General features: G+C 52.3%; 1 protein-coding gene across 1 annotated transcript in view; it reads left to right on the top strand.

Annotated features, from left to right (window-relative positions):
- The window catches only part of CSPG5 (chondroitin sulfate proteoglycan 5), a 35,633-nt gene extending 9,721 nt beyond the window's left edge, over positions 1 to 25,912 (top strand). Inside the window, exons 3-5 of the mRNA XM_054018385.1 lie at positions 11,009 to 11,197; positions 17,562 to 17,634; positions 25,388 to 25,912. Of these exons, the coding sequence (XP_053874360.1) occupies positions 11,009 to 11,197; positions 17,562 to 17,634; positions 25,388 to 25,549 (424 nt within the window). The 3' untranslated portion in view covers positions 25,550 to 25,912. The remainder of the gene's footprint in view (positions 1 to 11,008; positions 11,198 to 17,561; positions 17,635 to 25,387) is intronic.
- Positions 25,913 to 26,368: the final 456 nt, after the last annotated feature.

Genomic DNA, 26,368 nt, shown 5'->3' with positions numbered 1-26,368 from the left:
CAGAATCATTCTCACTTGAGTCAGACGAGGAAGTGGAAGACGATGAAACTTCTGGTCCTGAACCATCAATGTCACAGGACCCACATTTTCTCCCATCCTCCTCCTCTGAACCACACCTCATAACACAAGGTGAACTGAATGACCTTGTCAGGGATTTGGAACTACCCAAGAGTAAGGCAGAGTTGTTGGGCTCCAGACTACAGCAGTGGAATCTCCTGGCAGGTGATGTTAGGGTTTCCATGTTCCGTGACCGTCAAAAGGATCTTGTCCCATTCTTCTTCATGGAAGGTGATCTTGTAGCCTGCAACATCATCGATGGTGTGATGGCAGCCCTCAACATCGTTCACGATCCAGATGAGTGGAGACTGTTCATTGATTCATCGAAGATGAGTCTTAAAGCTGTTTTACTGCATAATGACAATGTTTTGCCATCAATTCCAGTTGGTCATGCAGTCCATATGAAGGAAACCTATGACAACAGGAAACAACTTTTGAGGTGCGTAAACTATGACCAACATCAGTGGCAGCTTTGTGGCAATTTGAAGGTTGTTGCTCTCTTGCTTGGTCTGCAGACTGGATACACAAAGTACTGCTGTTTTCTCTGCGAATGGGATAGTCGTGCAAGAGATTCCCACTACATCAAGAAAGATTGGCCACTCCGACTGTCATTGGAGCCTGGGAGGAAAAGTGTTCAGCATCCACCACTTGTTGAATCAAGGAAGATCTTGTTACCATCCTTACACATCAAGCTGGGTCTGATGAAGAACTTTGTCAAGGCCATTGACAAAACACAAGCAGCTTTCAAGTACCTCCATGGAAAATTTCCAAGGTTAAGTGAAGCTAAGATAAAGGAAGGTGTCTTTGTTGGTCCTCAGATTCGTGAACTTCTTTGAGATGATGCATTTGACCATGCACTGCGTGGCAAGGAAAAGATGGCATGGAAAGCCTTCCAATTAGTGGCAATAAATTTTCTCAGAAACAACAAGGCAGACAACTACAGGTTGTTGGTGGAAAACCTCCTCAAGGCATACAAAAGCCTTGGTTGCAAGATGTCATTAAAGATACATTTTTTGCACTCTCATCTAGATTTTTTTCCACCGAACTGCGGAGCAGTGAGCGACGAGCACGGCGAGCGATTTCACCAGGACATTGCAACAATGGAGAAACGCTATCAGGGCAAATGGAGCCCATCAATGCTTGCAGACTATTGCTGGACAGTGACAAAAGATGCTCCATTTAATGAATACAAGAGACAAGCCAAGAAGCGCCGAGTAGACACTGAATAGGACTCAACTATGTACAGAATAGTTTTTTGCCTTTTGTTTCATAATAAATTTTATTTATATAACCCTTTTGCTGATTTTTAAAGTGTTGCATAAACAGGACAGGTGAAATATTATCATGTAAAGCAACCATAAACACATGAAAAGACTAGGTTTACAATTTATGATTAAAACTCTACTATCTACACAATATACATAGACATAAAATGTAAAAATTTAAATATCTTAGAAACAGTAGCCAATCAAGAACAGGAGTATTTGTGGCACCTTAGAGACTAACAAATTTATTAGAGCATAAGCTTTCGTGGACTACAGCCCACTTTTTCGGATGCATATCAAGATGCATATGAAGAAGTGGGCTGTAGTCCACGAAAGCTTATGCTCTAATAAATTTGTTACTCTAAGGTGCCACAAGTACTCCTGTTCTTTTTGCGGATACAGACTAACACGGCTTCTACTCTGAAAAGTAGCCAATCAGTTGTTTTAATTGTCCTATTTGAATTCAGCACATCAAAATACATAATAAATAGCACATTTTATCTCTGAAGCAGACGACTTCTCAAAAATTGTAGACCAGTGTAACCACACGACTCCCTCTTCCCCCGACCCCACGGCCGCTGATATCCACCCAGTTCTGCTAGCTGGCTCCAGGGGCTCCTTCTCCCCGTCCCCCACCCTATCTTTGCTTCTCCATGGCCTCTGCAGTCCCATCCTTCTGGGGAGCTGCAGTGTATGGCAGGGGGATGGGGCAGAAGGCCCCTCTCCCCCGTCAGGCCGCATCAGCCGGAAGGAGCAGCAATGGAAGGAGATGCCTGCTGGCGACTGGCCTTTTCCGCCCCTCTCCTGCTCCCCGCTCAGGCCCCAGGGACGACGCTCGTTTGGGGACTGAGCTGGACGCCGGGAAGGAGCTGGCGAGTGCTAAGCCCCAGAGCTCCTCTGCTCTCTTTGCCGCTCCCACAGCAGCCCCCCAGGAGCGTGGATCCTGGCCCAGCCCCCTGTAGCTGGGGCAGCCGGTCCTATTGCTGCCTGGGTGCCCTTAGTAATCGAGAGGGCAGGCCAGGTCCTGAGTGCCGGCAGGGCGAGGATGGCAAGGGGGAAGGATTTCCCCATCCCTCCCTACCCCCACAGCGCTGCCTGGGCTTAGCGGGGCAGGAATTAGGTCAGTGCCGCTCTGCTGAGACGCGCACTGCGATGCTCCCGTGTCTCTAATCGGCACTGGCAGATTGTGCTGCAGGAAAGCCAGGGCTGGCCGTTGATGGGCCACTGCCATATTCCCTGTGTGCACAGGAGGAGGCCATGCATGTAATATACGCCATGTATCCCATGTGCACAGGGGGAGGCCATGTGTGTAAGGCAGGGGTCGGCAACCTTTGAGAAGTGGGGTGCCAAGTCTTCATTTATTTACTGTAATTTAAGGTTTTGCGTGCCAGTAATACATTTTACATTTACAGGGGCTGGCGGACGGAACCCCAGACTGGCAGTGGGCTGAGCGGGGCAGGCGGCCTGGACCCCGGCTGGCAGGGGCCAGTGGACGGAACCCCAGACTGGCAGCGGGCTGAGCGGGGCAGGCGGCAGGGACCCTGGCTGGCAGGGGCCAGTGGATGGAACCCCAGACCAGCAGCGGAGGCGACAGACAGCGGGTTGAGCTGCTCAGCCCGCTGTGGTCTGGGGTTCCGTCCGCCAGCTCCTGTCAGCCGGGGTCCAGGCCGCTGGCCCCGCTCAGCCCGCTGCCAGCCCGGGGTTCTGTCCATCTAGGCCGGCAGCGGGCTGAGTGGGGCCGGTGGCTGGGACCCCGGCTGGCAGCAGAGTGCCACTAAAAATCAGCTCGCGGGCCGCCTTTAGCACGCATGCCGCAGGTTGTTGACCCCTGATGTAATGTACTCCGTGTGCACAGGGGATGTGTAATGCATGCCATGTACAAAGCCACATATGTAACATACGACATACGTCCCATGTGCTAAGGGGAAGGCCATGTGTGGAAAAAAAAAAATTGTAACGGTCAGTATGTACCCCATGTGCATAAGGGAAGGCCACATGTACAAATGGCACGTACCCCATGTGCACTGGGAGGAGGACACGTGTGTAATGTACAGCATGTACCTGGTGCACAAGGGGAGGACAAGCATGCTTCATATGAAGCACACAATGTACATGTGCCCTGTGTGCAGACGTGAGAGGCCCCATTGTATATGAATTTAGAGACAAAGAGAATGGAATCTTATCTGGTGAATGTGAGTGGACCCCTGGGTAGAGGTAACTGGAGCGTGTGTTGGGTGACTCCCTGGGCAGACGTGATTGGACCCTGTACCCTGTCCCTGGGCAGACGTGATTGGACCCTGAAGTGCTGGGTCACTGCCCTGGACGGATATGATTGGCCCGTCCCGAGCTGATGTGCTGGGTTGCTGCCCTGTGTGGACATAATTGGACCCCATCCCAGGCTGACATGTTGGGTCGCTGCCCTGAGTGGACATGTTTGGACCCTGTCCTGGGCTGATTGGACCCCATCCTGGGCTTACGTGTTGGGTCACTGCCCTGGGTGGACATGATTGGACCCCATCCTGGGCTGACATGCTGGGTCACTGCCTGACTGGACATGCAGCCTGTGCCTTAGGGGGTTGTGATTTATCGGGGTGGGCCTCAGGCAGAGGTCGGGCATGCCCTCATCCAGCACAGCGCTCTCCGAGGCGGAAGGACGGCCTAGTGGATTGGATGCCAGACGGGGCCTCAAGAGCCAGGGTTCGATTCCTGATTCAGCCAGAGACTCCCTGTGTCACTTCCTCCGCCCTGGGCCTCAGCTCCCTGTGAAGTGGGGATGATGCTCCCCTCCCTCCCGGGGGGCAGCGAGGAGAAAATCCACTAACGAGCATGAGGGTCTCGGATGCTACACCGATGTGTAGCCAGATTAGGACCTGGACAGATGTGCCTGGGGAGTGGCAGGGGCGTCCCTGCTAGGGAAAGCTTCCCTGCCCCCCCACCCTAGATCAGAGGCGAGTCTGATTGGTCCCCGTGCGGCTGAGCGGGAGGAGGTTTGCCGCAGTGTGACCTGGGGCGTACAAGCAGGGGGCACAGCACAGCTGATCTCCCAACAGCCCCAGGGAGATGTTTGACGTGTGTGGGGAGACTCGTAATGCGGGAGGATGTTGCCTGGGCTCCAGCCACAGGCTGTGCCCGCAGCATAGCCCAGCCCTATCTGTGGCAACCCTAGCTGGGCAACTCATTTTTTCAGCCCAGGTTAGTGTCATGTTATAACTGCAGGTAGAAGCAACTCCTGCTACCTCAAACTCCAAAGCCACTGCATTGTGTTCCCAAACCTGGCTGTTTACTTATATAATTGCCATCTCTGTTCCGAGCATCAGTGCCGTAATTCACAGAAAAGCTGCACCTCGTGAAACACAGCGTTGAGGCCGATAATAGAACACACTTGATCTCGTAGCCTGCCCCACGGGCTCAAGTGGAAGATGAGCCCCGGGGCCCATGCAGAGGGGTTTGTTTCGCCTACGCAGAGGAGCCAAACTGGTTCCAGTTCCAGGTGAGAGCGAAGGGGAGAAACAGAGTGACCAAGGCCAGACTCCATAGGGGATGGAGAGCGGCTGCAGACCCATAGCGGAACCGACCTGGAGAGTCATGTATTGGAGCGGCTTCTCTCCTCTAGAACGCTGCTCTCGGATCCTACAGGCCTGGTTCCAGGCACTGCAGCTTGCAGGGAGGGTCACGCAGAGCTTAGGACTATTACTGTAGGATCCTATAGTATGTCGTCATTATCAGGGGCCTTCCCTGTCGTGATCAAAAAGTGGGTGTGTATGTGCATGCCGGGGTGGTAATTTGTTTAGGAGCGTAGGACTAGACGGGATCTCCTGGGTCTCTGAGTCCAGTCATTTGTTTTCACAGGACACCTAGTCATAGGGTCCCGTTCATGAACATATCCATTTCAATAGTCCCACCAGTTCACATGCAGATGACTGGATTCGGACTTAGTCCACGAGTAGCCCCATTGAAGTCAATGGGACTTAAGAACATAAGAACAGCCATCCTGGGTCAGACCAAAGGTCCATCTAGTCTTCTGACAGCGGACAGTGCCAGATGCTTCAAAGGGAATGAACAGAACAGGGCAATTATTGAGGGATCCCTCCTCTGTCACCCACTCCCGGCTTCTGGCAGTCAGAGGTTTAGGGGCACCCAGAGCGTGGGGTTCCATCTCTGACCATCTTGACTAATAGCCATTGATGGACCTGTCCTCCATGAATTTATCTAGTTCTTTTTTTAACCTTGTTTTACTTTTGGCCTTCACAACATGCCCTGGCATCGAGTTCCACAGGGTGACTGTGCTTTGTGTGAAGAAATACTTCCTCTTGTTTGTTTTAAACTTGCTGCCTATTAGTTTCATTGGGTGATCCCTGGTTCTGGTGTTATGCGAAGGGTTAAATAACATTTGCTTAGTCACTTTCTTCACAACATTCATGATTGTATAGATCTCTGTCATATCCCCCCTTAGTCGTCTCCTTTTTTACGGTGAACAGTCCCAGTCTTTTTAATCTCTCTTCACATGGAAGCTGTTCCATACCCCTAATAATTTCTGTTGCCCTTCTCTGTCCTTTATCCAGTTCTAATATGGTCTTTTTTGAGATGGGGCGACCAGAACTGCATGCAGTATTCAAAGTGTGGGCGTACCATAAATTTATATAGGGGCATTATATTTTCTGTCTTCTTATCTATCCCTTTCTTAATGGTTCCTAACATTCTGTTAGCTTTTTTTGACTACCTCAGCACACTGAGCAGATGTTTTCAGAGAACTATCCACAATGACTCCAAGATCTCTTTGTTGAATGCTAACGGCTAATTTAGACTCCATCATTTTATATGTATAGTTGGGATTATATTTTCCAATGTGCATTACTTTGCATTTATCAACATTGAATTTCATCTGCCATTTTCTTGCCAAATCACCCAGTTTTGTGAGATCCCTTTGTAATTCTTTGCAGAGTATGTTGAACAGCACTGGTCCCAGTACAGACCCCTGGGGGACACCACTATTTACCTCTCTCCATTTATAACTGACCATTTATTCCTGCCCTTTGTTTCCTAACTTTTAACTAGTTATTTATTCATGAGAGGACCTTCCCTCTTTCCCCATGACTCCTTACTTTGCTTAAGAGCCTTTGATGAGGGGCCTTGTCAAAGGCTTTCTAAAGGTCAAGTACACTATATCCACTGGATCCCCCTTGTCCACGTGTTTGTTTACCCCCTCCAAAAATTCCAATAGATTGGTGAGGCATGATTTCCCTTTATGAAAACAATGTTGACTCTTCCTCAACGTATCATGTTCATCTATGTATCTGATACTAGTTTCAGCCAATTTGTTTGGTATTGAAGTTAGGCTTATCAGCCTGTAATTGCCAGGATCGCCTCTGGAACTTGTTTTAAAACTTGGCATCACATTAGCTATCCTCCAGTCATCCAATACAGAAGCTGATTTAAGCAATAGGGCATACCATGTTAGTCGTTCTGCAATCTCATAGTTGAATTCCTTCAGAACCCTTGGGTGAATACCATCTCTTTCTGGTGACCTAATTTATCAATTTGTTCCAAAATCTCCTCTATTGACACCTCAATCTGGGATAGTCCTCAGATTTGTCACCTAAATGGAATGGCTCAGATAAGGAAATCTCCCTCACATCCTCTGCAGTGAAAACCGATGCAAAGAATTCATTTTGTGTCTATACAGCGGCCTTGTCTTCCTTGAGTGTCCAGGGGCCCCACAGATCGTTTGGCAGGCTTCCTGCTTCTGATACACTTAATTTTTTTTTTTGGCAGTTAGTTTTTGTGTCTTTTGCTAGTTGCTCTTCAAATTTTTTTTTTTGCCCTGCCAAATTGTTCTTTTACACTTGACTTGCCAGAGTTTGTGCTCTTTCTCACTAGGATTTGACATCCAATTTTTAAAGGATGTCTTTTTGTCTCTAGTCACCTCTTTTTCTCTGTTGCTTAGCCATGGTGGCATGTTTTTGGTCCTCCTATTTTTTTTTAATTTTGGTACACATTTCGTTTGAGCCTCTATTATGGTGTTTTTAAAACATTTCCATGCCGCTTGCAGGCATTTCACTCTTGTGACTGTTCCTTTTAATTTTCATTTAACTAGCGTCCTCATTTTTGTGCAGTTCCCCTTTTTGAAGTTAAATGCTACTGTGGCGGGTTTCTTTGGTATTTTCCCCAAATAAGGGGAAATTTAATTAAGGATGATTTAACGTATAAGGATGTTACATTTAATTACATTATGGTCACTGTTACTGAGTGGTTCAGTTATCATCACCCCTTGGATCAGATCCTATGCGCCACTTAGGATTAAATCAAGAATTGGCTCTCCCCTTGTGGGTTCCAGGACTAGCTCCAAGAAGCAGTCATTAACGGTGTCTAGAAATTTTATCTCTGCATCCTGTCCTGAGGTGACATGTACCCAGTCAACACGGGTGCAGTTGAAACCCCCCATTATTATTCAGATTTCTGTTTTTGTAGCCTCTCTGACCTCCCTGAGCATTTCCTCATCACCATCACCATCCTAGTCAGGTGGTCGGTGGTATATTCCTACTGCTATATTCTTATTATTCAAACATGGAATTTCTTTTCAGAGAGATTCTATGGTACAGTTTCATTCAGTTAAGATTTTTACTATATTTTACTCTATTCTTTCTTTAACACATAGTGCCATAGTTCCTATAGATTGTGTACCCTGGTGTTACCATGTCCCATTGATTATCATTCCACCAAGTTTCTGTGATGCCTGTTATATCAATAACCTCATTTAACGCCAGGCACTCTAGTTCGCCCATTTTAGTATTTAGTCTTCTACAAGCACTTATGAAGTGTATCAATATTTTGTGGGCTGCCTTCCTGTGATGTAATTGAATAGGACTCTCTTTCGTCGACTGTTTCTCTTCAGTTGCTACCTGCACTTTATCAACTTCCGTCCTCTTCTCTTTACTAGGATACAGGGAATCCCCATTAATAGATCCTCCCCAAGGGATGTCTGTGTCCGAACCGTGTGCTCCTAGGCACCTGTTGGCTTTTCCCAGCCCTTAGTTTAAAAATTCCTTTGTGACCTTTTTAATTTTACATGCGAGCAGTCGGGTGTCCTGGCTGAGCCCCTCACCACAGCCCCTGGGCGGCATGACGTTCCTGTGCTGTTAGACATTTCTCGTTCACCAGTCAGCGGGGCTGCTTTTCCCCTTTGTCCAGAATAGGTTTGGGGCCTTGTGCCCAAAGGAATCAGGGCAGAAATTCCCACCCATCGCTGCCGGGATTCTGGAGGGTGCACCTTAGATGGGGAGAGTTCGTGTTGTCCCTGGATGCTGCCTTCCCCATGCCCCAAGGAGACCTGACCGGCTCTAGCGACTGACTGGCTTTCTCAAAGGTAACCTATGAGGCAGCCAAGGGCTTGGGCCAGCCAGGGCTTGAGATCACTGGAGACGTTGGGCACAGAGCTGGTGAGCATGGAGCAAACTGCCCCTGTGACAGCCCAGTACAGCCTCCTGCTAGTACAGCACCAGAAACGCTCAGACAACCCATCCTCCTGCCTGCTCGGCCGACGCCTCATTAAGGTTCACACCTCAGTTCTCCCCTATCTGAACCTACATCTCTTCTGCTGGGCCACTGGATCTGAGGGGAGAAGCTAGAGATGGAAGAGACCTACTGGGGCCCCTAGAGCAGGGGTGGGCAAACTACGGGCTGCGTCCGGCCCGACAGACCTTCTAATCCGGCCCTCAAGGTCCTAGCTGGGTCAGAGACTTGCCCCACTCCATGCGTGCCGTGGCTCTGTGCAGAGCCGTCTGGCCGCGCCTCCGCGTAGGAGCCAGAGGGGGGACATGCTGCTGTTTCCAGGACCTGCTTGAGGTAAGCGCCGCCTGGAGCCTGCACCCCTGACCTCCTGCCATGCCCCAACCCCCTGCCCCAGCCCTGATCCCCCTCCCAGCCTGGAGGATCCTCCTGCACCCCATACCTCTCATCCCCAGCCCCACCCAACCTGCACCCCAACTCCCTGACCAGCCTGGAGCCCCCTCCCGCACTCTGAGCCCCTCAGCCCCAGCCCTAGAGCATCTCTTTTGGCTGGTGCAGGTGCACCCCCTGCAGTCCATTCTCCAAGGTTGTGCTCGCTCTCTTGCCCCAGACTTCCCTTTTGCCCCCGCTCCTCACAGCTTTCCCAGCTCGTTGGGCCCCGGCGTGTGCAGCAAGCACGTACATAAGAGCACTGCCCCGGCCCCTCTCCAGGGGAGGTAGGACTGTCTGAGTTCTCTGCCAGGCTCTGGCACAGGCTCGCTGTGTGTCCCGGGGCAAGCCATGCAACTTCTCTGTGCCTCGTTTCCTCTGTGTGCAGTGAGGGTGCCACAATCTCACGGGGGTTGAGGCTGCGAGCTCAGCTCCTGCAGGTTTGTAAGGTGCTGTGAGATCCTCGCAGGGTGCTAGAGGAGGGTACAGTTTTATTTATTATCACTAAACTCCTCCGCGTTGGCCTCCTGTTTATTCCAGCGCCTGGCTCCACCTTGCCCTCCTTGATTCTACATCCTTCCAAGGACTTGCTCCAGCTGATTTCATTGACGGCCCCTCTCTGCTACCCCCGGCCCCCTCTGTCCATCTAGTACCAGCTCGTACCATTCCCGAGCCTTCTCCTTTGCAGCTCAGGCCATCTAGAACAGCCTCCCAGTACCTTGTGGCCTCATTTTCCAAATCCCTTGCTTGTAGCCCCCCGGCTGTGTATGGGTTGACCCTGCAATGTTGTCTGGGATCCATTGGGCTTGAAACCTGCTAGGCCGTCGAGCTGAACGCTGAGGTTTATTGCATTGATCGTTGTGTTTATTAGTTGTCTGGAGGTGCGGCACATCAGCGACTCACAAGGAAATTCTCCCACCCCAGGAGACTTTGGCCAACAGTTCTCAGACTTGGATGTTGGTCAAGTGAGGCATTTTCATCCAGACCCAGGCACATGGGTTTGGCGGCCAGAGCCTCCATTGACTCCAGTGATCAGCTTTCCTTCAGGGACCGAACTGTGGCGGGATAAACCTGACTTTAGGCACCTGGGTTGGAGCAAACTGGCCCAGAGACACCCTGTACCTATGGATTGTGTGTGTGTAGGGGGCATAAGTAAGAGCAGAGTGAGGGCAGTGGCTTCAGCAGATGTTACAAGCCAAGCAGTTAAATCGGGGAGGGGGGGCGCACATGACTCCATGCATCACCTCGGAGCAGGGCTTAGGGGCTACGTAAAGGCGTCTCCCCTGCCCTAGGCAACACTTTTGCAGGCATCCGCCCCACCGCTAGGAGCCATTTCCTGTTACTCAGCCTGGGTTCCCCTTTTCTTGGTGTAATCCTATTTCCTCCTGGGGAGGCCCCCGCAGAGCACCCTGAAGAATCCCTCGCCCTCCTCGGTGTTCACAGCCTTCAGCCTCTTGTAATCTCTGTGCTTAGCCCAGCCAGACACGTCGTCTGGCCTGTAAATCCTTCAGCTGCTTGTCTCCATCCCCCTGGGTGCTGTGGGCTGATGGACTCTCCCCTCCTGCTCAGTGACCTCGTGCCTAGGCAGCCCCCCTGCGGTATTGGCTTTAACTTCCCCTCTCTTATCCTGCAAACCCCTTTCCTACCCACCCCCGCTAGGCTGAGCCAGCTCTCGGCATGTCCTGCTGGCTCTGTTGCTGGGTGGCGTTTGCTGAGCTGGCCCCTAACTGGTGGGACGGGTCCCGTTGCAGGTGCAACACCCAGGATTACATCTGGCACAAGGGAATTCGCTGCGAGTCCATCATCACCGACTTCCAGGTGATGTGTGTGGCCGTGGGCTCGGCGGCACTCGTGGTCCTGCTGCTCTTCATGATGACCGTCTTCTTCGCCAAGAAGCTCTACCTGCTCAAGACTGAGAACAATAAGCTGCGCAAGACCAAGTGAGCGGCCTGGGGAGCGGGCAGGGGCCTGGTGGGGAGGGCAGGGAGAGAGTCCACGGGGAAGGGGCTGGCAGGATGCGGGAGGTAGTGGAAAGGAACCCAGCTGGCAGCTCACAGGAGAGGGTCCATGTGTTAATCAGCTTGTACCGTGCCCACCTGGGGCCCCACAGGAGCTGACCTGTCTGCTAGCTTACAGGGAATATGCTGGTTGGGAGGGCACATGCAGCTAACCTGGAGAGGAGCATCCACTTGTCTAACCCATGGGAGTGGGAGGTTACCTGAGCACATGCCAGCCAGCCCATGGGATGGAAGGGCACCTACCTGCTATCCAAGGGGAGTGACTGCCTGCCAACCTCCAGGGCTGCCCCCCTCCTGGAGAACAGGGGTTAAAACAGCCAAGCTAGGCAGATTGGAGTAGCAGCCACAGCTGTGGCCAGCTCAATTAGGGCCCAGCTGGCCCTATAAAAGGGCTGTGAGCCAAGAGCTGAGGCAGTCTCTCTCCAGCTTTGGAGGGAGAAGGACCAGGCTGCCTAGGAGCTGAGGGTACAGGGAACAGATTCCAAGCCACCATTAATGGCCCACACTTTGCATAATTACAATAGGACTTTAGAGTTATATTTTTCTGAGGGGGAGGGATAGCTCAGTGGTTTGAGCATTAGTCTGCTAAACCCAGGGTTGTGAGTTCAATCCTTGAGGAGGTCACTTAGGGATCTGGGACAAAATCAGTACTTGGTCCTGCTAGTGAAGGCAGGGGGCTGGACTCAATGACCTTTTCAAGGTCCCTTCCAGTTCTAGGAGATAGGATATCTCCATTAATTTATTTATTTATATTTCTAGCTCCAGATACAAGAATGATCCATTCACACAAATAGGTTGGACACACTCAGTAGATTATAAACTTTGTAATGATACCTTACAAGAGACCTTTCTGCATAAAGCATATTCCAGTTACATCATATTCACACTCATCAGCATATTTCCATAAACCTGTGGAGTGCAACATCACAATGGTGTCACACAGCAGGGTGTAGGGAGCGCCCCAGTCCCAGCAGGAGTCTGTTGGGAATGGTGTAGGACAGCAGGATGTAGGGAACTCCCCAGAACCCCAGTCCCAGCTGTAGGCCCTTGCACGGTTTCCCCATGCAACATGCATTCATCCACGCACCAAAGAATTCCCCACGGCGCAGGAGGAAGTGGCTGGGTTGGTCATGGTGCTGAGTAATGGGACAGCCCCGTGAGACGCAGCATTGTGCTCCCGCCCGGCACAGCGTCACACTCCAGAGACCCGCGGAATCCCTGCCAGAGCCCGTGAGTTATGTGGGGAGCCGGCACGCTGGGCAGAGGGCTGCCTGGCCGGGGAACTGGAACAGTTTCGTCCGTCGCTGTTGTTCTAGTCAGCTAGTAAATTTCCCGGGTGAAATCCCAGACGTGCGTAGCGGCGAGCGAGCCACAGGAGCAGGCTCTTCCCCCTCAGTGTGAACAGCCTCTGCAGGGAGGGCATTGGGATCAGGCAGGAGGGGTCGTAGGGTGACCAGATGTCCCGTTTTAAAGGGACAGTCCCATTTTTGGGGACTTTTTCTTAAATAGGTGCCTATTACCCCCCCACCACCATCCCATTTTTTCACAGTTGCTGTCTGGTCATCCTAAGGGGTCGTGGGGTGTCTCTGACTCCCTCTGGCTTGTTACCATCTCAGCAGGCTGAGATCTCTGCCAACAAGCAGAGTCTGGGTAGAAAACCTCCCAGAGAAACCCCAGTGGTGTCGGTGAGTCAGTAGGTGGTGCACTTACCGCTGTTAGTACTGAAGCAATGCCCCTGTCTGGTGCTAGGGGGCGCTGTGCTGCGGGGAGTGCCATCTTTTGAATGAGCCATGAAACAGGTGCTGACAATTTGCGGCTATGCGTTGGGGTATAACCCCCCCGTGTCCTAGTCAGAGTCCATTCTGGATAGTTAGATTCTGCCTCTCTAAATCCTCTGGCAGTGTTAAGTGGAGAAGGTATTCTTCACGTCTTGTGCCAGGCCATTGGGTAGTGTTGCTGTGTGCTGTTCATCAACTGATGCCAACCACCCCAGAGTTGGCTGCATTTCAGTGAGTGGGTACTTTGGAGTCTTGGGCTGCAAGGCTTTCTAGAAATGTCATTCATCACTGTTACCCTGCAGCATTTTTAATAATTTAACATTCTTTATAAACATTAACTAATTAATTTCATGGCCCCCATGGGAGTTGGAGATTATTGAACTTCTCTCGTCTAAATTATGCAGGAGATGAGACAAGATGAGCCCTTCCAACCTTAAGATCTCTGATTCCCAATGTTAAAGATGGGGAAACGGAGGCACAAGGCAGCAAAGACACTTCTGCAGCGGTTCGTGTCGTCGCTGGGCTTAGAACCCAGGAGTTCTTGACTCCGGTTGTTGGGCTCAGACCTGTAGCCCACACTGCCGCTTGCTGCTTGTCACTTGGGCAGAGGGCTGTGTGCCAAGCCATGAATCTCGTAGGGGCGGCTCTCAGCTTGTGTTATCAGGGTAAAGGGATGGGGCAGCCTCACCACTTCCCCAGCCCCAGTGAGTTCTGGAGCGCAAGAAGACAGCCTTCCCGAAACCATCCCGACTCCTCAAGAGAGACCCAACTGAGCTTTGCCTTTGCGTGCCCAGACTGTAGGCGCATGTTACGCTCTGCCCTGAAGAGACTGGAGAGGAACAAAGTGCGCCAGCTGCTGGAGTCACCCTCATCCCGTGAGCATCCATCTGTTGGCTTTGTCGACCTCTGATTATACCCCCAAGCAGCGCAGTGCTGGAGTGCAAAGGCTCATGGTATCCGCACCGCCTGCGATGGACTGGACGAGCTCAGCTAGATTCCCATTCCCCGGGGCCAGGCAGGAGGGCTCCCTAACAAGTGGTTAATTAATATTTGTAAAGTGCCTAGTGTCATTATTAGGAAGTGCTTTGCACTGCCTGGTTTGAATGTCCCAAGCGATGGGGCGCTCACCTTTCTCTCCCTGGAGCCGATTCCACAGCCCAGTCTCGCTAGCCACGCCTCTCTCCTAACACACGGCCTCATTTTTCCCCTTTCTTAATTTCATTCCATTGCTCCAGCTGGTGCCCCACAGCCCCTGCTGCCTGTTCATTAAGTCCCCTCCCTCCAGGGTGGGTGCACCCTGCCGGATCATGCAGACTCTTCTCTCGCATTCCCCCAGGCTAGACATCGATAGCTCTGTGTCCCGAAGAGCTCAGCAAACTCTGCAGTACACAGGACATGTTAATTGCTTCAGCCCTCTCAGAAATGCAGCCCGCTCTGGAGTGACGCCTGGTAGCTGTTAACAGCGCACAGCAACATGACACAACAGTGTAGCGCAGGCAGTGAAGAGTTCTCCATCCAGTGAATCACAATCCTTGGTGGTTCATTAGCACTCTTTACACCTTCAGAGCACTTCCCAGGGAGTAACCATTTTTGTAACCCCCATCACTGAGGTCGTTAAAGATTATTCCCATTTTACAGATGGGGAAACTGAGGCATCGAGGGACATGATTTACCTTAATGCTATGAAGAGGGTCATTTTCAGAGCAAGGTTTAATCCTCACGATTTCGTAGCTCCCCGTGTTGTGAGCAAACCTCTCAGCTTGCAACACAAGAGGAGATTAAGAGGAGCGGGATTTACATTTCTTCCATTTGAATTTGGCCAGGACACTTGGGCCCTTACCCCAGCCTCTGTACAATGGGACCCAGGGTTATTAAGGAGCAGAGATGGGCAGGCCCCTGGGTTTCTGAAGCCATCCACAAAGTCGCAGTATGGTGCGAGCTCACGCACACTTGCCAGCCTGCACTCGACTCCATGCTTAGATGCACCCACCCTCTGCAGCCCTTTCGGATGAGGCCCTGATGCAGAGTGGACGTGGCATAGTGGGGGTGACCCTGGTGTCTTGGGGAACGGTATCCCCTCTCCCCACTGCAGGGAGCTGGCTGGCTGACTGGTGCCCATTCAGGGCTTGGGATTCTCATTGGGATGAAAGAGGCTCTGTAAATTGGAGCGGCTCCTTTCAGATCTAAATCCAAGCTCTAAGGAAGCCCAGCTGCCGGGATCGGTGCCTAGCGGTTGCCCCTCTGTACAGCCTGGGAACTGCCTTGGACGCTCCCACTGAATGACTGGGGGTCATGGGGCCAGCCTGAGTGTCAGCACGTGCGTGCGGCATTTTTCTCCCATTCGCCGGCACAAATGCAAACGAGCCAGGCCCCGGGCCCTGCCTGAATGCACAGCCACAAAGCGAGCGTCCCTTCCGCCCCTCCTCCGGGGAGGTGAGGGAAAGAGCTTTGCAAAGCCCTCAGCAGCTGCTGCTCTGCATGGGGCTTCTTAGCCTGGCAGCAGCAGATGGTGTTTTGTCCGTTCCCAGGGCCAGGAGCCTCTGGGGAAAACCCGGAGGGACAGATTCCACCAGTCACCAGCCTCTGGGCCTCAGGTCACCGGGGGGGCAGGGGGAAGGGTGCTGACCGTCAGTCCAGCAGCATCACCAGAGCCGCTTCACCCGACCTGTGTGAACGTGTGTGGAGAGGCATGCAGGAGAGAGGGGTGTGTGCACACTAGTGCAGGGTGGCATAGCAGCTGTGGAGAGGGTGTGCATCAGTGTCCATGGAAAAGTGTGCAGTGTGTGTGTGTGTGTGTAGGGGGGGCATATGCTTATATCAGGGCAGCTGCCTGTTGAGTTATGCCCCCCTTGTGGCCAGAGGCGGTTTTGCAGCAGCCTGCCTCTGTTTCCCCTAAAGATCTCCAGGCAGTTTTTCTCAGGGCTAACAGCGCCCCTCCCTCCCACCCCCCCGAAACTATTCAAAACAAGCCGCATGGACACAACACGAAGGGTCACACTCAGCTCTGGCTTTCTGCCCCCGTCTGCTCCGCACACAGCGACCCCTCCCACCCAGGCCTTTCTAGGCCGAGCTCAGCCTTTTCGGCTTCCTCCTTTTGCCCACCGCCCGCTGTTCTGAGGGAGAAGGCAGGCAGCACCACCAAGGTCTGTGTGGGTGTTTCCTGTTCTGAAGACATAATCAGCTGTCCTGATACTGACAGTTTGCCTATCTAGTCAAGCCAAGGCCTAATTCAGCCAATGCAAAGAGTTATGGGATATTTAGCATCAGTGTTCAGGATTATGACCCGGGGCAGGCCAAGTGGGCCTCCATAAGTACAATATGTATATTTAAATGCTTGGGATATAGATATTGTGGGAAGTATTATTTGGATAATACATACATACGTGCTAGCCAGTGGCTATTAGCCAACAGGCCCCACGAGCTCAGTCAAGACACAGCAAGGAGCACATGCAAAGCCGGAGCCAACCGACCCTCCCCTCCAGCACCCAGCTCCCACCCCGTCCTGCCCTGGCCCTCCACCCAACTCATCCTCAGCGCCTTCGCTTCATGCACTCTTGCCAGGGACACCTCCCTAACAGCAGGGAGTGGGACAGCTGGAGATGGGGCCAGGCTAGCGCCATCTCCTGGAGTCCCCACGTGCTGCCCATGTGGACCTTCGCCACAGTCACATACTGGCCTGTACGCACAGCCACACTGGTATGTGCACAAATACATGCACACTCTCACACATTTATACACACAGACACACACTCATCCGCACCCTCACCTCTAGTCCCATTTGCACACATTCATTCGCCTGGCACACTGGTGTGTACACACTCCCAAGCCAGCCTGCACGTCCATATGCTCACCCCCCATCCTACATGAATTTGAACGCATCGCTGCACTCGCGTGCATACGCGTACATACGCGACATTAGGATATTGAATATTAGGAAAAACTGTTTCACTAGGAGGGTGGTGAAGCACTGGAATGGGTTACCTAAGGTGGAATCTCCTTCCTTAGAGGTTTTTAAGGTCGGACTTGACAAAGCCCTGGCTGGGATGATTTAGTTGGGAATTGGTCCTGCTTTGAGCAGGGGGTTGGACTAGATACCTCCTGAGGTCCCTTCCAACCCTGATATTCTATGATTCTATGACACAAAGTCAAGGGTACATCCCCATCTGGAATACATGGGGCTTGCCAGGCTCACCAGCACAAACATGGTGAAAGGTGAATGATGGATGCGGTACCTTTTTCTGGTAAACAAGTGGGGTATGAAAGGCTGGTTTCAGGGCATGGCCTTGGGCAGCCTGCCTTCTGCATAGGATGAATGGAACATCGCTGCATGGGACGGCTCTTCTGGGGCCCATATCGCGTAGAACCTTTTCCCTGTACCATACTAATCAGTGTGTTGTTTGGTCTCTTGGGTATATTTCCTAACCGAAGTGTGGTCAAGCAATTGACTCTATGACTGCTCACCAGGCTGCTGACCTCTTGCCATTTGTGTCTCCTCTCCCCGCTGGCAGGTACCGAACGCCATCCGAGCTCCACAACGATAACTTTTCCCTGTCCACGATTGCCGAGGGCTCCCATCCAAATGTAAGGAAACTTTGCGACACCCCATGTAACTTCTCCCCTCATGCCCGTGCATTGGCTTACTATGATAACATTATCTGTCAGGTAACTTGTCTTCTTCATGTCTCCCCCTTCTGCACGCCTCCCCCTCCCCACAGCCTGTGCTGGCCAGGGGCTGCTTCAGCGCGCGCATGAAGAGTCCCGGCACAGAGAGCGGGGGCACTGCGGCTAGTGGTGCCAATAGGCTGGCACTGGATGGGGCTGTGGTGAAACCCCTGGCCCATCTGCCCAGGCCGGCCCCTGGGAGCAGTGCAGAGGGGAGCAGAGGTGTAGGTGACTCCCCGGCCCCTGTGACAGGCTGCCCAGCAGGACGTGGCAACATGTCATGGACTGTAACCCCACCCACGAGTGTTGCAGTGCCGGGCATCCTGCTCGCTTGTGATACAGCAGGATCCCGGCCAGGAGCTGGGGTGGCATAGGGAGCCCGGGCAGGACAGGGTGGGAGCCAGGAGCAGTTTCAGGTCTGAGAAGAGGGAGTGCAGGGGCTGAAGATGTCCAAGGTTCACACGCCTAGGAGGGAGCCAGCACCCATGGAGGGGCCATGGGGAGGGAATGCAGAGTTCAGGGCCCTGCTGGGGGGCACAGAAAGGGTTTGCCGTGGATGGTTACTGGCTCCAGGGGGGATGTCCGCAGGCCGGGGCCATGGACTCACTCTGGGGATCCTGACACAGACACGGGTCTGAGTGGGGCTGCCACTGGCCGAGGTTTTCCCAGGACTGTCCTGGGCAGTGTGGAAGGGTGCTCAGCACCCACTGCCAGCCAGCCAGTGTTGTGGGCTCGGGACCATCCCAGACCTCCCAGTACTTCGTACCTCAGAGGTGGCAGCCGTAAGCCCGAGTGAAGCCGCTGGGTGGAACGTCCGGCTCTCCCTCCCGCCTTCTCACTGGCGGTGCCCAGAGCAGCCCCTCTCTCGGGGCAAACCCAGAACAGCTATGGAGGGAGTTGGGGAGAAATCCCCATTTCCCCACCCCTGTTCTCTGACACCGAGCGAGGCCCCTGAGCCTTGCAGGTTCTGGGAGCTCGCCCTGCTGGAGTGGGACCCCCTGCTCAGCCTGCGCCTCGCACTCTGAAGCAGCCTCCGTCAGTGCCGTAGCTGCTGCCAGCCAGTCTAGTCAGCGTCTCCCCCCGTCGCTCATTTCGGCTTCTTCCCCTGCCCTCCCTCTGTCGTGTCCATGCTCACGTGGGAGTGCTGTGCTGGCCTGGATGGCAGGGCAGCGTGGCTTGTCTGTGTGTGTGTCTGTGTGTGTCACTCTCTCCAGCAAAGCGCCATGGGGCCTGTGAGGTTCTGAGGCCCTATCTGGTGCAAACCCCTATCCCATGTCTCGGGACCTCACTGGCGGTGCCGTGGGGGGGTGGACCCTGAGAAAGGGACAAAGTCCCCAAGGCATGGACATGGGGGGGGGGGGGGACTCTGAGCCCTGGGTGTTGTACATGGATATAGGGGTCTCAAGCCCTCAAATGGGCAACACAAATCCCTGAAATAGAGGCTGAGCTGACCCATGACACAGGAGATGCTGTGGGACCCAGCATCCCCAATGTGGAGCATTGTGGGTACTGTGCCCCCAACCACAGGGCATTGTGGGACGCTCTGTATGTGGGGCATTGTGGGACCCTCTGAGTGTAAGATTTTGAGGGACCCATTGTGTCACCATGCATGGGACATTGCAGGGTCCTGCCCCGCCATATCTGGGATGATGTGGGTCACTGATCCCTGAAATCCAGGGAGCATTTTTCCCCGCTGCCCTTTCTCTGCCCTCCCTCCGGCTCCCTCCTTCTCTCTCCCATTTCCCCGGTGCCCCCAGCTCACCTCTCCACGTCCCTGTGCCCGCTCTGCCCCCTCAGAGCAAGCAGGGTGCCTTGAGGAGTGAGTGGTGCTGACACAGCAGCATGGGAGCAGGAGGCAGCCAGATGGGACACAGCCAAGGGTAGGGTGCCTGAGAGCTCCTGCATGCCCCCCTCCAGTTTCCCAGCAAAGGGGTCTTACCTCAGGAGGCCACTCTTGGCCTGTCCACCTGGGCCCAGTGGGTTTGCACCCTGCTCAATCTTCCACAGGCTGGGCTTCCTGTCTGTGCCTGACCAGGGGCACCGCCGAGCTCCTTACTCCCGGTCAAAAAAGAGAGCCAAAGAAGCAAACTGTAGAGCATGCCCAGCTAAGGGCAAGTACAGGTCAGCTGCTCACCCAGAGCTTCCCCTTTGCCTCTCGGTAGGAAGGGGTTGTAAGGTTAGGACCTGAGTGCGGCGAATGCCACCACTGGGGGCTAAAACTAACCTGTCACCTCTTGGTCTCCTCTTCCCATCCCCTGACTCGCACCTGAAAGTGAGCACTGAGTCGCAAGCCAAAACCTCTGGATTAATCTAGCTCTTCTAACGATCCTGACCTTTGGGTAGGACAGAGAATGATGCTCACTCTTCTATAGCTCCCTTCATTGGGGATCTCAAAGTGCTTGGCACCCACTCCCACAGCACCCCTGAGAAGAAGGGGATGGATATACATGGATCACTTCACCCACCACTGAAACGCAGCCCTCTCTGGAGTGGATCCCGGCACTTGATTCACAGCACACAGTAACACTGTGCAGTACAGCTATTTGAGGCTAGAGAGTGCAGTGTCCCCTCTGGTTGATATTGGAACAGCACTGCTAGATTTCAGGCCATGGGGGTTTGCACTTATCCTCTAGACAGAGCTCAAAAACACTTCCCCACAGTTGGAATAATATTGCCTTATGTTTCAGAGGGCGAAAATCAGAAACAGAGAGAAGCCAAGTGACTTGCCCAAGGTCATGCCAGGAGGCCAGTATCAGGGTTGGGACAAGAACCCAACTCTCCTTATCTCTCGCTCCTCTCACCACAACTGGCCTTCCTTGGTTCGTAGCCATTAATCTCCCTGTCCTTAGGACTGTGCACTAACCCGCTGAGCTGAATGGCTTGCGGGGGGCCGGGAGGAGAGATCCTGAGGGCTCCACTAGAGAAATGAAGGAGCCATTCATTTCCCCCCTCCAGGGTGGAAGACTTTGGCCACATCTTGAGAAATACGAGAGAAACTCAGCAGCACTAATATATGGGCCATTTGGCATCTGGATCTATGAGGCTGGAAGACCATCAACCATCAGTATAATCAAGTCCTCTGTCTTCCCCTCCTCTCCTGGTCTGACCCATTGCTTCCCAGGTCTAGCAGCTGCCTAAGTTGGCTGGGTAAGGAGCTGTGCACAGGAGATGGCCCCTTCTCCTGACTGCTCTGCAGATCAGCATCCTTCCTGGTCACTGTTACATCCCATGGGCTTGCTCCTGTGTAATGGGAGTTTGGCTCAGCGGAGAGGAAGGAGCGCAAGGATCAGACCTGTTCCAGCACCTTCCAGGTGTCTTCTCCAAACCCCGTGCTCTGGCTTTGAGCTGCTTCGTTTGCTTTCTTTCCCTTCTCACCAACACAAACAAAACCTTGCAGCAATGGCAGACTAGATGGCTTCAAGGATTGGTTCCAGAGGGTGGCACCTTCCCCTTCTAGGGCCTGGCTTTGAATCCAGGCTAGCGGTCTGTGGGAAGCAGGCTAGGGGGTGTCTGGGTTTCCCCATCTCAGACTCCACCACCACAGCTGACTATAGGTTTGAACTGGCCCTGGAGAATGAACTGTCCTCCCATCCCCAGAGTGGGGCAAAGGCAGGCAGATTGGCAGAGTGAGGTGTGTGAGAAGTTAGGGGGCTCGCTGGGTGAGAGTCTGTGGCTTGTGTTAAATCGGAGGACAGACCAGAAGATCACAGTGGTCCCCTCGGCCTTAACATGTATGAATCTTCCACTGAAGCTGTCCAGGCTGTACCTGTCCTGTGCACACAGAGGGAAGCTCAGACTCCAGGGATATTAACCTACTACCTTCACCACGCTCAGTTAAATGGGGGGAAAACTGGTAAGGAGAAACTGGCCTAAAGATGAGTATTTTGTGACAGGGGAGCTACCACTGGACAGATCTGATCAGGTTGGAGCACTTTGAGTCTCAGAATTTGCATCTCTCGCTCCACAGCTACATAAACACAGTTACTCGATGTGCAAAGCATCAATGATTGGGACGGCATTTAATTTAGCCTGCTGGTCGAACGTGCTACTTTAGTGTGTCACATGATTAGCTAACCCTTCTCTGGGCTCTTGGCAGGCAGCCAGTTTCTCAGCATAGCGCCCGCTAATAGATACGAATTCATTATTTGTTGCATTTGTTTTCTCGTATGCAGTATGTTGGATACTAAAATACTGCAAGGAGCCTGCAACTGACTAGGTCTTCATTATGCTGCCTGTCATGGCCTTGCAGAACTTCCCAGCAGCACTGGGGACAGAGCTCAGATCCTCCTCCTCCAAAAGCATAGGCTCCTAGGAGTTGAGCCAAAAGAGAATCTCCTTTACCTGCTAGAAGTATAGCACCTATGACACCCAGCATAGCAGTACTGATTCCATCCAGTAGAGCGCAGTGCTGCAAATACGGTATTGACCTTTCACAGCGCTGGACTCATCTCGCGCTCTAGTGGCTGGAGGTCTGGAAGTGATGTTAGTCGCTACTAATGACTTTCTCCTTTTATCAGAGGGGTAGCCGTGTTAGTCTGGATCTGTAAAAAGCAACAGAGAGTCCTGTGGCACCTTTAAGACTAACAGATGTATTGGAGCATGAGCTTTTGTGGATGGATACCCACATCCGTCACATGCGTCTGACGAAGTGGGCATTCACCCACGAAAGCTTATGCTCCAATACATCTGTTAGTCTTAAAGGTGCCACAGGACTCTCTGTTGCTTTCTCCCTTTAGTTCAAGTGAGCAATCCAGAATGCCTTTAGATCCAAAGGTACCAGCTCACGCCTTACTACATGCAGTTTCCTCCTGATTTCTGGAGCGGCTCATGGGACCATGCTCAAATAGCAAACCTCCCATCAATGGGCTCGATTCATTGTCTGTAGAATTATTGTTATATGGAGTGCAGGCAAACCCCCCAAATCCCTGAGGGAATTGATGGTGCAATGGTTGGGCAGCACAGCAGAGAGGCAGCATGTTAACAGGTCAGTGCGGCAGGATCAGCCGTTAAAAATCTCTGTATCCAGGGGAAGCAGGGATCGGAAAAGCAGAGGCTGTTGCAAATGGGAGTGGAGGTGGTGTGGCAGAGCAGGGCTGAAAGGCTGTGGGAGGCAGGACTGGCACAGCAGGAGTGAGGCGCCTCGGCAGAGCTGGGGAAGAACCCACAAGTGGAAGAGCAGAAGGGCTGCTGGTCAGGAGTGAGATGCAATGGGCAGAGGTGTGAGCTAGCCCAGAGCTGCTGGAGGCTATGCCAGCCCCAGGGGATGCCAGCTACATCTGTCTTTGCAGTCCTTTAACATTCATATGATCATGTAGATTGTACAGCCCAGAGGGCCTCCTGGTGTGGCAGGTGCAAAGGACATCTGAAGGGGCTTGAGCAAGTGGGTTAGGCTCTGCTGTTTGGGGCCCCCAGAAAGATCCCCAGGAGCTCTTCATGCTCCCTCCAAAACAGCAGCTCCCTCTCAGACACCCAGCCTGCCAGATGCCTTGCCTGCACCATCCGTAATGCTGGGGCCCTGCCGAAGAAGCTCTCCCAGGACCAAGGGGCTTGTGAAGTACCCCGGCCAGCTCCGATGAGGGTATGGCATTGGCATACTTGTCAGCAGTGATTTTTTTTTTTTTTTGGAAGAACATAGTCCAAAGGTCCATCTAGCCCAGTATCCTGTCTGCCGACAATGGCCAATGCCAGGTGCCCCAGAGGGAATGAACAGGACAGGGAATCATCAAGTGATCCATCCCCTGTCACCCATTCCCAGCTTCTGGCAAACAGAGACTAGGGACACCATCCCCGCCCAGCCTGGCTAACAGTCATTGATGACCTATCCTCCATGAACTTATCTAGATTTTTTTTAACACTGTTATAGCCTTGGCTTTCACAATGTCCTCTGGCAAGGAGTTCCACAGCTTGACTACATTGTGCGAAAAAATACTTCTTTTTGTTTCTTTTGAATCTGCTGCCTATTAATTTCATTTGGTGGCCCCTAGTTCCTGTGTTATGAGAAGGAGTAAATAACACTTCCTTATTTACTTTCTCCACAGCAGTCATGATTTTATAGACCTCTGTCATATCCCCCCTTAGTCGTCTCTTTTCCAAGCTGAAAAGTCCCAGATGTATTAATCTCTCCTCATACAGAAGTCATTCCATACCCCTTATCATTTCCGTTGCCCTTTTCTGGACCTTTTCCAATTCCAATATAAGACGGGGGTGAAGGATGGTGTACGATGAGGGGGTTGGGAATCAGGACTCCCAGTTTCTATTCCTGGTTCTGCCACTGATTGGCTGAGTGACTCTGCTCAGTGTCCTCCTCTGTAAAAGATTACGGTGATGACACTCATAGGCGCCAAGTTTCCCCGGCGCCAGTGGGTGCTCGTGTCTCCCTGGCCCCGCCCCCATTCCAACCCCTTCCCCAAAGTCCCTGCCCCAACTCCACCCCCTCCCTGCCCCTATTGGACCCCTTCCCCAAATCCCTGGCCCCGCCTCTTCCCCGTGCGTGCCGCGTTTCCCCTCTTCTGCCCTCCCTCCCAGCACTTGCCACGCAAAACAGCTGTTTCATGGCGCAAGCGTTGGGAGGGAGGGGGGAAAGCGGGCACGCGGCGTGCTCAGGGGAGGAGGCGAAGGTGAGCTAGGGCATGGGGGTGGGGTGGGGAGCTGCAGGTGGGTGCTCAGCTCCCACTAGGGTGACCAGATGTCCCGATTTTATAGGGACAGTCCTGATTTTGGGGTCTTTTTCTTATATAGGCTCCTATTACCCCCCACTCCCTGTCCCGATTTTTCACACTTGCTGTCTGGTCACCCTAGCTCCCACCAATTTTTCCCCATGGGTGTTCCAGCCCCTGAACACCCACGGAGTCGGCGCCTATGATGATACTGGCAACCTGTCTCATCAGGGTGTTAAGAGATTTAATTCCTGTGGCTTACCTAGCAGTACCAATTAGTGCAGGGGCAGATATGTTAACTGTTAGTCCCTCCCCTGACTTTATAAAGTGCTTTGACATCTGCAGGTGGAAAGGGCTCAGTACGATTGTTCATTAGGGGCTCTAGCATCCTAAATCTTAGCGTGGAAGCAGTGTCTGGGAAACCCTAGTAAACAATAGGGACCTACACAACCTACATCAGCAACATGAGGAGGAAACAAAACAATCTCAATCCTTCCCCCCCCTCCCCTCCCCGAAGGATGTGTGTCGAGGAGGACACAATTCCCCAGCCCTGCCTCTTGCCTTCTCGAAACTGAACCCAGCTTGGGCAGTCTCCATTGCTGTGACAGGATGCATGACGGCAGCTGGCCCCTAAGGCAGGCAGGGTCCTTTGTATATGCTCAGTGGCTTTCAGTGCTGAGAGCAAAGCCATGCAGTAATTCACTGAGAGCAGATTTAATTCATTGTGGGTTTGTTTCAAAGCTGAGTCACTGGGTCTCGTGGCACTACATGTCCGAGAGGATGGCAGGTGGGATGAGCGTGGGTGACAGGCCGGCTGGGAGCCTTCTATGGTAATTCACAGCGAGGGAGCCCCTCTGCTCCAACTTGCAGTGCTGTTACTCCTGTATGATCACCCCCTGCTTTCTCAGTGCTCTGCTAATAAAGAGGGGCAGGGTTTCTCCAGCTACTCTGGCCTCCATCAGACCCCCCTCTGTGACCTCTCTTCTCCCTTCTTTTTTCCCCTCTTTCTTTTCTAGGATGACCCCAATGCTCCCCACAAACTGCAGGACTCTCTGAAATCCTGCATGAAAGAAGAGGAATCATTTAATATTCAGAACTCCATGTCGCCCAAGCATGATAATGGGAAGGGCGAACAGGATGAGTCCGGTGTGAACTGTCTGCAGAACAACTTGACATGAAGGAAACTGAGGAGGAGAGAGAGAGAGAGAGCACACTCCATTTCCTATTGTACAACTCTCATTTCTAGTAACTGTTTGTTATATTTTTTCCCCCTGGTTCCATGGCATGCTTTGGTGTATTTTGTACAGAGAAAAAATAATACAAAAGAAGAATCAAAATGCTCTTCAGATGAATTGTGTCCATTGGGTTGTCTGGTATGTGCTCTGTCTGTATATTGCTTGGGTTAGTTCCACGGCTGTGATTTCTAAACCTTTGCTGTTACTCAACTGACTTTTTTTGTACTTTTACCCAACTTTTTTTGAAATACGAGTTAAAAACAAAAAAAAGAAAGATCTTGAAATAAAACATTTTTTTAAAGTTAAGCCACGCGGTTGCCTGTTGCTGTTGTGTGAGTGCGCCGGATTGTAGTCCCTGGCTCAGAGATGGAAAAGATCAAATAGGTCATTGATAGGCCAAGAGCGACTCCTGTTTCCAAGGGGCTGCCCATTTCAGCACTCAGCAAGTGTTGATTACTCATCGCAAACAACCATTGTTGTAAATTTAGCCCTTGGTGCTATTTGCATATCGATCGTGATAGCTGTGAATATATTTGTATATATTCGCCAAATGGATTATGGGTGATAACCCGCACCCGTCCATAGATCCAGCACAAAGTCTGTGTAGCACTGAGGTCCTCAAAGTAGTGGTGCATTGACCTTGAATTGCACCCAATTTGAAAAAACATTACCGCATGGATTGGCAGGGAGCTGTTCACCGCGTCTTGTTGCTATCCATTAGTCACGGGCTGTGCTAACCCAGTCAAGTCACGTTATATGGTT

The sequence above is a fragment of the Malaclemys terrapin genome, chromosome 2 (assembly GCF_027887155.1).
Source record: "Malaclemys terrapin pileata isolate rMalTer1 chromosome 2, rMalTer1.hap1, whole genome shotgun sequence".
Classification (NCBI taxonomy): Eukaryota; Metazoa; Chordata; order Testudines; family Emydidae; genus Malaclemys; species Malaclemys terrapin.
The sequence above is the reverse complement of the archived record's forward strand: the minus strand, read 5'-3'. Positions and strand labels throughout refer to the sequence as shown.